Source organism: Tachyglossus aculeatus, chromosome 4 (genome assembly GCF_015852505.1).
Source record: "Tachyglossus aculeatus isolate mTacAcu1 chromosome 4, mTacAcu1.pri, whole genome shotgun sequence".
Classification (NCBI taxonomy): domain Eukaryota; kingdom Metazoa; phylum Chordata; class Mammalia; order Monotremata; family Tachyglossidae; genus Tachyglossus; species Tachyglossus aculeatus.
Window position 1 is genome coordinate 66933394 of NC_052069.1, and position 15678 is coordinate 66949071.

At 44.3% G+C, this 15678-nt stretch overlaps 1 protein-coding gene across 3 annotated transcripts in view; it reads left to right on the plus strand.

Annotated features, from left to right (window-relative positions):
- The window catches only part of ENPP2 (ectonucleotide pyrophosphatase/phosphodiesterase 2), a 188687-nt gene that overhangs the window by 105183 nt on the left and 67826 nt on the right, over positions 1 to 15678 (plus strand). For all 3 annotated transcript variants that reach the window (XM_038745051.1, XM_038745050.1, XM_038745052.1), the window contains exons 10-11: positions 8320 to 8385; positions 9110 to 9182. In XM_038745051.1, the coding sequence (XP_038600979.1) occupies positions 8320 to 8385; positions 9110 to 9182 (139 nt within the window). The remainder of the gene's footprint in view (positions 1 to 8319; positions 8386 to 9109; positions 9183 to 15678) is intronic.

Below are 15678 nucleotides of genomic sequence, written 5' to 3' on the forward strand. Positions count from 1 at the left end.
ACCCACTCCACCATCCCATTTATTTTGCTGTTTCATTGCCCATGTTCCTCTCTTTTGGTCTGTATACACTGGGAATTCAGGAGCTTTTTAGAGTGGAAGAGTGAGTCTTTCTTAGGAAAGAAAGTGGAGAGCAAGTGTGTGAGAAGCAGAATGGTTTGAGTCAGAGGACCTGGGTTCTAATGATGACCCCACCACTTGTCTGTTCCGTGACCTTGTACAAGTCAATTCACTTTTCTGGACCGCAGTTACCTCAACTGCAAAATGAGGATTAAGACTGTGAGCCCTATGTGGGACAAGGATGGTGTCCAATCTGATTGTCCTGTACCTACCCCAGGGCTTATTTGGTGCCTGGCACATAGTAAGCGCTTAAAGAATACTACTAAAAATCAAATTGTAGTGCTTAAGGTTTCTGCCAGATTTCTCCACATCCTCCGATGCTCAATATACTTGCTTTTTGCTCAAAACCCCACATCAGCTCCTCTCTGCTGCCCCTTCCCTCCAGAGAAAGGAATCAATTAATCAGTGGTATTTATTGAGCGCTTACTGTGTGCAGAGCATTGTACCAAATGCTTGGGAGAGGACAACAGAGTTGGTAGACATGATTCCTGCTCTCAAGGAGTCGGTAATCTAGTGGGGGAGACAGGCACAGGTATGAATTACAGATAGGGTAAGGGGTAGAGAATATGGATATGTATAGAAGAGCTGTGGGGCTGGGGTCAGAGTCAAAGTTGAGAAGCAGTGTGGCTCAGTCAAAAGAGTCAGAGGCCATGGGTTCAAATCCCAGCACCGCCAATTGTCAGCAGTGTGACTTTGGGCAAGTCACTTAATTTCTCTGGGCCTCAGTTACCTCATCTGTAAAATGGAGATTAAAACTGTGAGCCCCCCGTGGGACAGCCTGATCACCTTGTAACCTCCCCAGTGCTTAGAACAGTGCTTTGCACATAGTAAGTGCTTAGTAAATGTCATTATTATTATTATTATTATTAATTTCTTCAGGCCTAAGCAGCCAAGTGGTTAGGGGAAACAGAGAGGAGAACAAATAGAGTGGGGAGATGAGGGGTTAGTCAGGGAAGGCCTCTTGGAGGAGATTAATCAATGGTTTATATTGAGTACTTCCTCTGGGCAGAGCACTGTACTATGCATTTGGGAGAGTTCACTAGAACAGAGGTGGCGGACATGTTCTCTGCCCACAGTGAGCTTACAGTCAAGAGGATCTGAAGCAAGAGTTCAGACACTGCCTTTGGGAGCTTGCTGGTGAGAGTTGCTTACCAGGATCTTCTTGGCCGCTAGTTTACAAATAATTCCAAATTCATTCATTCATTCAATCGTATTTATGGAGCGCTTACTATGTGCAGAGGACTGTACTAAGCGCTTGGGAAGTACAAGTTGGCAACATATAGAGATGGTCCCTACCCAGCAACGGGCTCACAGTCCAGATCCCAGGGCTGGTATTTTGAATATGATGGGAATAAAAGGATTCCCCAGGGGGAAAAGAAAAAAGCAGAAAAAGATGCTTTTATATACTTAACACTGATAGATATGAGGAGGAATATGTGTGTGTATGTGTGTGTATGTGTGTTTGTGTAGCATGGCTTAGTGGATAGAGCCCGGGCTTGGAAGTCAGAAGGTCAAGGGTTCTAATCCCAGTTCTGCCACATGTCTGCTTTGTGACCTTGGGTAAGTCACTTCACTTCTCCGAGCCTCAGTTCCCTCACCTGTAAAATGAGGATTAAGACTGTGAGCCCCATGTGGGACAAGGACAGGCTCCAACCTGATTAATTTTTATCTACCCTAGTGCTTAGAATGGTGCTTGGCACATAGTAAGTGCTAAACAAGTACCATAATTATTATTATTATTAGTGTGTGTGTGAGAGAGATATTCCTGGGTTGGAAGGAACCCCAGAGGTGCTGTATGGCTCCCCAAACCATTCTCAATAATAATGATAATAATGATGATGCTACTATTTAAGCTCTTACTATGTGCCAAGCCCTGTTCTAAGGGCTGGGGTACCATCTGAACTTTCAAAGGGCCAGAGCAGGCACCAGTTGGTCCTGCCAGAAGACATTGAAGTTGACCCAAAAGCCAACTTTGTCACCCTCCTTGGAGTATACGTGGCTTGGATGCCCTCCCTGTTGGTGCTTAGAACTGTTTCTAGAGCTACCTGTGTGTATAATAATAATAATAATAATAATGGCATTTATTAAGCGCTTACTATGTGTCAAGCACTGTTCTAAGTGCTGGGGAGGTTACAAGGTGATCAGCTTGTCCCACGGGGGGCTCACAGTCTTAATCCCCATTTTACAGATGAAGTAACTGAGGCCCAGAGAAGTGAAGTGATTTGCCCAAAGTCACACAGCTGACAATTGGCAGAGCCGGGATTTGAACCCACGACCTCTGACTCCAAAGCCCGTGCTCTTTCCACTGAGCCACACTGCTTCTGCAAGTCTAGAGGAGACTTGTATGCGTGAGTGCATGTGGGGAGCGGGGAGAGGATAGAGCAAGGAGGATGGAAGGAGAGGGAGAGCTCCTCCAGAGTCAGGAGTCATGGGGAGAGGTCCTCTGTCCCCTTTTGACCACGGTTCAGAATCACAAATGAGCCCTAAAAGCGGGCTTCCCACCTTCTCCATTAGCCTGTTTTCTGAGTTTCTCAGCCTTCACCCTCAGGAAATTCCCCTCTTTCTCCTGCTGGAAAGGAAATCTGTTCCTTTTTCTCCCTGGACACTGAGCACCAAAACAGGGTTACTCCATAAAGGGTGTTCACAGGTGGACGTTACATGAACGACTCTGGGCAAGTCACTTCACTTCCCTGGCTCTCAGTTACCTCATCTGAGGATTGAGACTGTGAGCCCTACGTGGGACAGGGACTGTATTTAACTTGATATGCTCGTATCCACCCCAGCGCTTAGTACAGTGCCTGGAATATAGTAAGTGCTTAACAAATGCCATAATTATTATTAACTCCTCTAGCCATTCCCCAGCTATCCAACAATCCAATCGTCGCTCCTTTTTATTGCTCCCCTCTGGACTCACTCTGTGTTCTCTATGAACTGTAATAAGACACCAATTAACTCTTAGTATGATAAAAGAAAATAAACTCTCTCTATAATAATTGCGGTATTTGTTAAGTGCTTACTATGTGTTAAGCACTGGTCATGGGTTCTAATCCCGGCTCTGCCACTTGTCTGCTGTGTAACCTTGGGCAAATCACTTCACTTCTCTGTGCCTCAGTTACCTCAACTGTAAAATAATAATGTTGATATTTGTTAAGCACTTACTATATGCCAAGCACTGTGCTAAGCATTGGGGTAGATACAAAGTAATCAGGTTGTCCCACGTGGGGCTCACAATCTTAATCCCCATTTTACAGATGAGGTAACTGAGGCACAGAGAAGTTAAGTGACTTGCCCAAGATCATGCGGCTGACAAGCAGTGGAGCTGGGATTAGAACCCATGACCTCGGACTCCCAAGCCCGGGCTCTTTCCACTGAGGGCAAAGCCAGTGATCTCCAAGTGGGACAGGTATTATGTCCAACCCATTTTGCTTGTATCCACCCCAGCGCTTAATACAGTGCCTGGCACACAGTATGTGCTTAACAAATACCATAATAATAATAATTGTTATTATTATTATTTGGTGCTGGGATAGATACAAGATAATCAAGGCCCACATGGGGCTCAAAGTTTGAATAGGAGAGAGACAGGTATTGAATCCCCATTTTACAGATAAGAAACCTGAGGGACAGAGAAGTTAAGTGATTTGCCCAAGGTCACACAGCAAAAAACTGGCAGAGTCGGGATTAGAACCCAGATCTTCTGGCTCCCAGTCCCGTGCTCTTTCCATTAAATCATGCTGCTTCTTAGTAGTTAACAGGGGAGTTTGGGTGGATGTCCTTGAGGGCAGGGAACATTTCTACCAACTCTGTGGAATAGAACTCTCTCAGTCATTCAATCATATTTATTGAGCGCTTGCTGTATGCAGAGCACTTTACTAAGCGCTTGGGAGAGTACAAGATAACAATATAACAGACACATTCCCCTGCTCACAATGAGCTTACTGCCTAAAGGGACTCTCAAGAACTTAGTACGGTGCTCCGCACGTAGTAAGCCCTCAGTAAATACTATGGATTGCTTGATTGGTGTTTAATTGTCCCTATAGACTCCTCTATTACGCTAGATGATGATTCCTGGCTTGGTTTTTAAAAATTCCATGAATTTGCCAGTGCACATGAATGTGAGGCCCATGCTGTTTCAGCTTAACACCATTGACCATCGCGTGGTTCCTCTTGGCATCCTGTTGCCTCTGCCAAAAACAGAATTTCGGACTGGGTGGATCTCTTGTTATGACTCAGGAACTGGAATTTCTCAAGTTTATGTACCAGTAGGGGAAAACAATGCCACTTTTAAGTTGCACAATGGAGACAAGCAAGGAAAGAGGCTCTTTGACCTTGTTAGTTACGGTATTCATGTAAGTGCTTGTGGGCGCTAGGCACACTATGCTAAATTCGGGGGTGAATCCAAGGTAAACAATTCCACTCAGTCCCTGCCCCATATGGGACTTTGTTTGGGTGTAGAGTTTGAATTCAGTCCCTTATCAGATGGAATGAATTTTTCTGGATGCGCTCAAAATCATCTTAGGATGGTCTGGCACACCAATCTGCATGACAGAGTTGACACAGTAGTCAAGGCCCTACTGAGAGCTTCAAGGCCCTACTGAGAGCTCACCTACTCCAGGAGACCTTCCCAGACTGAGCCCCTTCCTTCCTCTCCCCCTCGTCCCCCTCTCCATCCCTTCCATCTTACCTCTTTCCCTTCCCCACAGCACTGTATATATGTATATATGTTTGTACATACTTGTGACTCTATTTATTTATTTATTTTACTTGTACATATCTATTCTATTTATTTTATTTTGTTAGTATGTTTGGTTTTGTTCTCTGTCTCCCCCTTTTAGACTGTGAGCCCACTGTTGGGTAGGGGCTGTCTCCATATGTTGCCAACTTGTACTTCCCAAGCGCTTAGTACAGTGCTCTGCACACAGTAAGCACTCAATAAATACGATTGATGATGACGATTGATGATGATGATGCAACATGGCCTAGTGGACAGAGAATGGGCCTGGAAGTCTGAGGACTTGAGTTCTAATCCTGACTCTGCATCTTGTCTGCTCTGTAACCTTGGGCAAGTCACCATTTCTGTGCCTCAGCTGTAAATTGGAGAACAAATCCTACTCCCTCTAGACTGTAAGCTCCTGGGAGGCAGGGACTGTGTCCAACCTGAAAATCTTGATTCTACCCCAGCATTTAGTACATTTCTTGGCAAATAGTAAGCGTGTAACAAATGCTACTATTATTGTTATCATTATTATCATTATTAAATCACCCAGCTGTATTGATTTCTAAAGGAAGAAAATAAGGTGACCTCTATTCCCCGGAGTGAGCTCAGGCAAAAATTAGTGCTTAAGTTGCAGAAGATGCTTCTGTCTTATTGCACCATCCTAGAATAGGCCGAAGAGGGGACAATACAGGAACCAAATGTCATTTCCTGCAGGTTGCTACTTATGGTGTTAAGCATTTACTAAGTGGCAAGAACTGGGCTAAGCATTAGATAGATACAAAATGATCAGGTCAGACACATCCCTGACCTGAAGGGTGAGTTTTTACTGAAGAAATTGAGACACAGTACAGCGGGTGATTTGTTGAAAGTCATCCTGCAGAGCTGGGATTAGACCCCAATTCTCCAGATTCTTACTCACAGAGGGCCACGCTGCTTCTGTATTTTTCCAGTGGATCCTCTAGACTGTAAACTCATTGTGGAGAGGGACTGAATCTACCAACTCTGCTGATTCCTACTCTCCCAAGCACTTAGTACAGTGTTCTGCACACAGTAAGTGCTCAATAAATACCATTGCAGCTGATGATCTTGCACCATTTTGTCAAGTTGTGATTCAAATGCCTCAAAGATCTAAAACTGCTTCTTGTCTTTAACTGAAACAGCAAGTAGAAAATACTTTTTTAAAACAGGAATCTATAAATTATTGGATCCGTTTCCATCCAGAAGCAACATGGCCTAATTGATAGAGCGCAGGCCTAGGAGACCGAAGGATCTGTACCCTAATACTGGCTCTGCCACTCATCTGGTGTTTGACCATGGGCATTTCACTTTAACTACTCCGTGCCTCAGTTACCTCATCTGTAAAATGGGGATTTCTCTATCCCTCTCTGAAATCTCTAATTTCCTCCTGCCTTTAAGACATCTCCACTTGGATGTCCTGCCAACATCTCACACTACACATGTTCAAAACAGAACTCATAATCTTCCCACCTAAACCTTGTCCTTCCCGTGATTTTTCCCATCACTGTAGATAGGACCACCATCCTTCCTGTCTCATAACATTGGCATTATCCTTGACTCATCTCTCTCATTCAACTGACACATTCAATCTATCACTAAATCCTGTCAGTTTAACCTTCACAACATTGCTAACATCTGCCCTTTCCTCTTCACCCAAACTACTACCGCATTCATCCAAGCACTTATCCTACCTTGCCTTGATTATAGTATCAGCCTCCTTGCTGACCTCCCTGCCTCCTGTCTCTCCCCACTCCAGTCCAGACTTCATTCTGCTGCAGGGGTCATTTTTCTACAAAAATGTTTAGCCCATATTTCTCCACTCTGCAAGAACCTTCATTGGTTGCTTATCTTCACAACAGCCATTTTCATATTCGTAATTTATTTATAATTAATGTCCATCTCCTCCTCTAGCCTGTAAACTCACTGTGGTCAGGGAATGTGTTTTGTTTACCAACTTAGTTATATGGAACTCTCCCAAGTGCTCAGTACAGTGATCTGCACACAGTAAGTGCTGAGTAAATATGATTTATTGATTGATTGGAATAAAGAGGGTGGACCCCATGAAGGACAGGCACTGTGTCTAACCGGATTAGCTTGTATTTACTCCAGCATTTAATACAGTGCCTGGCACATAGTAAGTGTTTAAATACAATTAAAATGAGAAATATTACTTTTAAAAAATTACTCAAAGAGAAGCTGGAGCCTTCTCCTGAGTTACATGGCTTGTAATTCAAACGAGAGGCAGGACAAAAATCACCGTGCCTTATGTTCACAAAAACATAGCTGCTCTTGTCTAGTGGAAAGCTTCCTAAGGATCTTGAGGCAAGGAGGCAAAAGCCAAAACAGCACCGGATGCTGTGAACACAAGGGTACAATTGGGCAATCAATCAGTGGTATTTATTGAGCGCTTACTGTGTGCCAAGCCAAATGCTTGGGTGAGATAAAGAGAATCAGTAGATGTGATCCCTGCCCCCAAGGAGCTTTCAATCTGGTGCCAAAGAGGCTGGCATTAAAATAAATTCCAGGCAGGGCAAAGCAATAAAGATATATACCTAAGTGTTGTTGGTGTGGAGGGACAACAGAGAATAAAGTGTGTGCATGAATTCAGTATTTATGGGGGCGGGTCTCAATCCACCAATACCATTTACTGAGCACCTACTATGTGCAAGCCACTCTATACACACTGAGAAAAGTACCCAAGAGGCCAAATGAGTTTACTGTCTAACAGGGGGAGACAGACATTGGGTCTTTAAACCACCCATGCACCCAGGAGAATATCAGTCAATCAAAGGTACTTACTGAGTGCTCACTGAGTGTAGAGTGTGGCTGTAAGAGCTTGGGAGAGTGTAGTACAACTCGACTCTAAGCTTCCTCTAGACTGTAAGCTCATCGTGGACAGGGAGCATATCTAACATCTCTATCGCAGTGTACTCTCCCAAGCATTTAATATAGTGTTCTGTCCACAGTAAGCACTCAATAAATACCACTAATTGATTGAACAGAGTTGGTAGACACGTTCTCTGCTGACACCGGAGATGACACTAATATCTGTGTCCCCCCTCTCTGGGAAAACATCTGCCTTTCCTACTGGAGCATGCTGTCATCTGCAGCATTCCTGGATTTGAAAGGGCCTTGCATTTCTATTTTGAGCTTCCGGTGGTAAGAGTGAAGCAATTCTAATTCATTCATTCGATGGTATTTATTGAGCGCTTACAGTGTGCAAAGCACTGTACTAAGTGCTTGGGAGAGTACAACAGAAAAAAGACACATCCCCAGCACACAACGAGCAATGCCGAATGTTGGAAATGGAAATATGAATTGGGATGCTAATGGGAAAGAGTATCTTCATTAAAACGAAAAGCCAACAGATCGTGGCGGCTAACCCCACCCCCGATTGATCACCGTGTTCCCAGTGCGCGGGGATCGATGTTTACCACGAGTGTGCCGTGTTTATCTCTACTCTCCAGGGTCATCCCCCATGAGCGGAGAATACTTACCATCCTGCAGTGGCTCACCCTGCCCGACAACGAAAGGTAATCTGTCTCTCTATTTTGTTGGAAATTTCCACGTCTGATGGGCAGGAGGTCGGTGGAAATCCAGATGGAGTGTTAGTGTTAAGTAGGACTTTGGCCAGAGTTTGGCATTAGTAATGCTTTGTGGATCTTAGCCCTGACCAACTTCCATGCCACGGGCTCTTTAGGAGGGATAGAATGCCCTTTGATTGTAGGGGAACATTTAATTCCACGGATTAATGTCAGCTGTTTATCCTATTTGGTGGACTGAGGCTTAAGTGTGTTCCAGGCTTTGGTGATTGTGCTGGGAAAATGTCAAGACTTAATTGTGTTTTTAATGAAGGAATTCTCATGTGCTGCGGATTGCCTGGTTCATGTGAGGTATCATGGCGGGGGCGGGCTGGGGGGAGGTTTCTGAGGGACAGAGAGAGCCTGTGACCCCCTCAGCGTTTGCCATGTGCTTAGTCCCACATGAGACCTAGATTTAATGAGGATTTGAAACTGCTAACTGCTTTGTTGTGTTGTGGGAAGAAGAGAGGAATCGGATGGGAAAGAAATCCAGGAGTTTCCTGCAGCAGATATGGGGAGTAGGGGTGGGTTGGGGGAGGAGGGGAGAAGAGGGAGATGAGTGCCAGTGTAGAGGATAGTGCCCCTTTTTGGAGGGTGTGGGTGGGGATTAGGTCTTTGGGGTGGATTTGGGAGGGTGTGTGGTGGAGAGAGTCTGAACCCCAAATCTTTCTTTCAGGCCTTCTGTGTACGCCTTCTATTCTGAGCAGCCAGATGCTGCGGGTCATAAATATGGCCCGTTTGGTCCCGAGGTGAGTGGGTTTACTGTCCACCCGAGGGGAACCTACGAGCCCTCTCTCACAGTGTCACAGTCCTGTCACTGACCAGTCATGGGCAAAGCGTTTTCAGTGTCTTTTATGTGTCAGGTGATCCAAGGTAATTCTGGCTAACTAGAGGATTGTAGAACAAACACTGATTGGCACTGACTTTAGTGTGATATTAATAGTGATTGTAGTCTTGGTTACGTTAGAGAAGCAGTGTGACCTGGTGGAAAGAACATGGGCGTGGGAGTCGGAGGAGCTGGGTTCTAATCCTGACTCTGCCACGTGCTTGTCGCTTGACCTTGGACAAGTTGCTTTGACTATCGTGGAGGGGATGGAATCGAGGACCTCTGAAGGAAGGTTAAGAAGGACCTGAGTTCTAATTCCTGCTCTTCCACTTGCCTGCCACATCACGCTGGGCAAGTCACTTAACTTCTCTATGCTTCGGGTCCCTCAACAGCAAAATGGGAGTTCAATACCCCTTCTACCTCCTAGACTGTGAGCCCCATGTGGGACCTGATGATCTCATATCTACCCCAGTGCTTTGAAGAGTGCTTGACACATAGTAGATGCTTAGTAGATACCGCAATTATTATTATTAAGTACTCACTATATGCCAAGCACTGGGTTAGTCCAAGGACATCAGTACAGATCCAGTTCTTGTCTCACATGGAGTTGGTGGACATGAACCCTGCCCCCAAGGAACTTACTCTCAAAAACATTTTTAAATTTAAGCATTATACGACATGAAAATGGTAGCATGCTCTTTCGTCAGACAACAAAGTGACTTACTGAAGACCTGCTGATGGACAGGACAGTACTAAAAGCCTCCAAATCTGTGGCATTGAGTGTACCAATCAATCAGTCAGTGGTATCTTTGAACACTTACTGTGTGCGGAGCACTGTACTAAGCACTTGGGAAAGCATACTATTATAGAGTCGATAGACATGGTCCCTGCTTGCACAAGGAATTACAATCTAGTGTCACCAGGCTATCACTTGTCAGTTTGAGAAAGTTTGAGGAGTGCCACAAGAATTGTATCACCACTCAATCAATCATATTTACTGAGTGCTTAATTGTGCAGAGCATCATCATCATCATCAATCGTATTTATTGAGCGCTTACTATGTGCAGATCACTGTACTAAGCGCTTGGGAAGTACAAATTGGCAACACATAAAGACAGTCCCTACCCAACAGTGGGCTCACAGTCTAAAAGGCACTCTATTAAGCGCTTGGGAGAATACAAGACAGCAATATGACAGACTCATTCCCAGCCCAAAATGAACTTACCATCAAGAGGGGGAGAAATACATTAATATAAATAAATCAGTTATGGATATGTAAATAAGTGCTGTGGGGCTAGAGGGGTGAGGGGAGAATAAAGGGAGCGAATCAGAGTGATGAACAATATTTTTCAAATTGCATAGGTTCAATCAGTCAAATCAATGAATGGTATTTACTGAGCCTTTTCTGTATGCAGAGCAGTTAACTAAGCATTTCGATGAGTACTGTACATGGTCCCTGCCCTCAAGGAGTTTACAGTCTAATGATGGTCCCCTAAATAATAATAATAATAAGGATGGCATTTATTAAGCACTTACTATATGCAAAGCACTGTTCTAAACTCTTGGGAGGTTACAAGGTGATCAGGTTGTCCTATGGGGGGCTCACAGTCTTAATCCCCATTTATAGATGAGGTCACTGAGGCACAAAGAAGTTAAGTGACTTGCCCAAAGTCACACAGCTGTCAATTGGCAGAGCTGGGATTTGAACTCATGACTTCTGACTCCAAAGCTCGTGCTCTTTCTATTGAGCCACGCTGCTTCTCATATAAAATCTAATCTAATCTAATCTCATCTAAAATATGTTTGGGGTTCCTCCTCCTGAATAATTTAAGGTTATGGAGTTTTTATAACATAAAATTGAATGTATTATTATTTGTTTGGAAGACACCTGTTGCTGCAAATGTGTAGATCCTTCCATCAGCTACTATTACCACTAATGAGATCTAGGATCTCATGGTCAAAGAATTCAGGGCTAGAAGAATAGAAAGGCCCTTCTTATCAGTCAATGTCATATTATTGAGCTCCTTGTATGTGCAAAGCGCTTGGGAGAGAGTAATATAACAGAATTGGTAGACACATTCCCTGCCCACAAGGAGCGCACAGTCTAGAGGGGGAGACAGACAATAATATAAATTATGGAAATATATCTATGTGCTGTGGGGCACTCAAAGGGTACAAATCTAAGTGCAAGGGTGATTCGGAAGGGAGAGAGAGTAGAGTAAATGAGAGCTTAGTCAGGGAAGACCTCTTGGAGGAGATGTGATTTTAATAAGGTTTTGAAGATGAGGAAAGTGGTGGCCTGTTTAATATGAAGTGGGGAGGGAGTTCCAGGCCAGAAGCACGGTGTGGGTGAGGTGTCGGAGGCAAGATAGATGAGACGGAGATTCAGTGAGTAAAATGAATTGTGTCTAAGAAGTGGATAAATACCCAAAGATTCCTGAGTTTTTAACCTCCTTTTATCTTTAAAGTATGATTTTATATAAAGTGACATATTCAAATATAAGTGCTGAACACATTCAAACTTGCTCTTAATTTTAATGTGTGAAGAAGAAAAATTACTTATAATTGCCTGGGACATTTCTTCCTTTCACTGAGCTAGATTTAGGTGGGACAAAGATTATTTTCCGGTGAAGCCGTACTTTAAGACGCAGTCACCCCAGGAGGCTGCTTGTCAGGACCCCTAGATGTTGCTTCTATCTCACTGCATCCATCAACGGATCAGTTTGTAAATTATCAGGGACCCCCAAAGTTAGACTGAAAACCTTGGTGGCTTTTGCCAGAGTGATCCAAACCTTTTGGAGAGTAAGATTTCATCCACAGTTTGGAAGGCAAATCTACAGCAATATATCCAGGTTGCCCAAGTAGCTACCACAGTGTATTTTATTGTTTTTTAAGTGACCGTCATGTTCTGCCCGATTTCCATGGCTTTGAAAATAGTGGGAAATTAAATTTTGCACGTTTCAAGGTACAAGGCCATGAAATTGGACCGTTTGTTTTGGTGACAAATGGCCCGATTCAATTCCAGATGCTCAGGACTAACAAAGGATGGCCGATAGATAGCCATCTTGGAAGTGAGGTATTGGCCAATCGAGGTTGTGAACTCCTGATCTCAGCGTGTACTGGGGAATGTTGAAACATGTGCTTGCTTTGGGTTATTCCTGCAACCCCTCTTCCCTCTACTTCCTTTGCTTCCTCCGCATCGCTGGCAGGCTGACCTCCCGGTTTGAGAGGCAGAACTTTGGCTGGCCAGTTACTCCTCATCCTTTCTTAAAGTACAGAAACTTGCCTTTCCTCATTTCCGTGCCCAGTAACACCAGGCTGATCCTTCTCCAGTCAGGCTGAAGTATGGCTGGCTAATGAGAATTTAGCTTTCTCCTACTTCTAACTTCAGAGGGGTGAAACCCATTCAAAACCCCTGCAGCATAATCATCAGATGGAACCCGTTTGACTAAACCCCTGTTTCTGCCGCTCTTCTAACCTGCTGTCTTGGGGTGACTCTTCTGAACCCTCAGAATGTTCCGATCTCTTGCACACGGGTCCGGCATCTGACCGGTGGTCTTGAGCTCTTGCTGAATGTATTCGGTGATCCAGAAATGAGAAACTCCCTCCTTTCCCCGCCTTGCTGCTCTTCTCATTGGGTCGGGCTTGAAGCTTGAAGCACTTTTAAAAAGAAGTCTCTTTTTAACGTGAGGGTGCTCCTTCTAAATGTCCCACCAGATGAAATGGAAGCACAATTTCCTTTGCAGCTGCTTGCCCCCAGAAAGGAATGAAACAGCATGGCCGATGTCATCCTCCATGGATCCACTAACCCTGTTTTTCCCCTCCCTCCCCTCCTGTAATTGAATGAGCAAGGAGAAGGCGACTAGGCAGGCAGTGGTGAATGCCATTTTAATTCATCTTTGCACCATCAGCAAATCATTCATTCATCCATTCAATCGTATTTATTAAGTGCTTTCTCTGTATTAAGTGCTTGGGAAAGTATAGTACAGCAATAATCAGCGTCCATCCCTATCCCCAAGGAGCTCAGAACACACACCGTCCTTCAGTGTTAGGACTGAATACCATCTCCTACATTTAATTGTAAAACCTTTCCTTGTTAAATCCTCATAAGTGAAAGAATTACCCCCTTCCTCACTGTCTCGATTGCAGGGGTTGGGATTTAAGCAATAAAAGGAGTATATATTTTCCTCTTCCTTCACTGGATGAGAATAAATCTGGTCTCATATTTTTTTTTTAATTCCATTTAAATGCCTGAGAAAATAGTGGGCTTCATGTCTACAGCCCTAGGTTAGAGCCTCCCTCCAGAAACAAAATAACAATCAAAGATGCCCTATGTTGGAGTCTTGACTTGATTTCAGAGTCTCCTTGAGGGCTAAGAGGAATTATCTCCACATGCCACTACCTTTAGCTTCCTTGCCGAAACCTGTCAATGAAGGTGACCAGTACTATGATATCCTTTTGATGTGGCCAGGTGACTAGTAAGTGTGAACTAGATTGGGAATGAGAATTTGTTACCTGCCTATCACCACATTTGTCCATCATCATGTGGTACTGACCATGTCTCTGCCATCGTGGGTCAGATTTGAACTAGTGGCCTTTAGATGAAAAGCTCATCTTTTCCAGGGGGTTATGGAATAGCTATAACACTCCCTGCCCCTTTGTTCAAACCTAGTAATTAAAAAGTAATGAGTGGCAGCCAGTTGTGGAACCAATCAACCCATGGTATTTATTGAGCACCTCCTTGTTTGTGGAGCATTGTACTAAGGACTTGGGAGAGAACAGTATAATAGAGTTGGAAGACACAATCCCTGCCCTCAAGGAACTTACAAACTAGTGGAGCTTTTCTACTTTATCCTGTGGCTCCATCCATGAGTTGGCATTTTCAACTAATATGCACAATTGTGTCTGTAATGATTTGTAAAATTGATCACCCGACTCTCTTTGGATTCCAGATTTCATTTATACTCATGCTGTTGGTGCAAAAATCTGCTGTCATCCTGGCAGAGCAATATAGGGACTTTCTTCCTTAAGAAAGCTCCCTAAATTGTTTCTCATAACCACTGCAGAATTGCTTGAGAAACCTTTAGCTTTCTCTCCTCTGATTGGCTACCACTGCCTGACGAAGTGTTAGCTTTACGATTTCACACTGGGGCTAGGCTTCTCCTGAGTCCAGACATCTCTCTCCGCCAGTACAGGAGAGTAATTGTGGCTCCCCTCTTCCTCCGGCTAAGAGACCTAAGAGAAAGCTTCCTCCTAAAAGGAGACAGGAAAAACCAGTTGCTTCTCCAAAGAAGAGAAGAAGAAAATTACATAGGATGGATCATTATCCAGCGGAATCACGTCAGGACAAAGTAAGTTTATCTCTTGTTCCAATGTGATCGAGGCCAAGACAAAGATCCTTCTCCAGCTTAATTTAAGCATGGTGGGGCAGATGCCAGGGTGAGGAGGGAATACCACAAGACAGATGTCAATTTATTGAAGTCTCACCACTGGCTCTTAGGGAGTCAATGATCTCGATACATCAGTGACTGCTTGTGTTTCAGATGGATTCTCTTTAGAGTTTTCTCTGAGGGCTTCCTTTAAAATCCAGGTTGTCAAAGAAGACTACTTTCTCCCTGAAAATAGTTGCCTCTAGACAAGCTCAGGAGCGTAAATCCAAGAACAGGTTCTGAGGAGTTGTGTTGGAAGCCCTTGGTATCTCTGACCAAGTGAGTGACTTGTTTCCACCTGGAATTGGCATTGCTGAGTGAGTTTGACAAGGGAAAGGGGTAGTTACATGCAGAATGTATAAATCAGCACCCCTCTAGAGAAAGGGCAAGGGCGTCGGTGCCAGGGAAGAGATGGGGGGTGATGGCAGCTTGTCCTCAGACACTTTTTGGAACTACATATGAGGCTCTTTAAAACAGTGGTCCACTAGCGAGGCCCTGTAGCTGCGGCTGGTCTCTTCCCTTATGCTGAGCCACAAGGGTGGCCTTAGAAGGACAAAAATGGTTAGGAATATTTTCAGGCTTTCTTCCGATGGAGAGTGTCTTCCATGACACAGCCAAGGTAGCAGAGATGGAGGAATTTCCATGGAACTTGTAAAATCCTCATTTTCTTCTGAGATCTTGTTGTATTGTACTGACCCTTAAATATCATGAAGGACATCTTCTGGTACTTGCCACAGTCCTTTCCCCAGCTGCTGGTCCTCCTCCTTCAACCTTCCTCCTTCTAGAAAATTCTTCAAGTGTGGCGCGGTTTCCTTTATAGGGGACTGTCAGTACTATATCTGGTTACCCTCTATGGGAAGATCCCAGCTTTTGGGACTGATTCTGTCTTAAAGGATCCAAGACTTCCACCCCATGTTCCTGAGGTCTGAGGTAATATGGAGCAGCGTGGATTCAGCACCGGGATAGGCATGTTCGTTCCCTTCTTGCTAC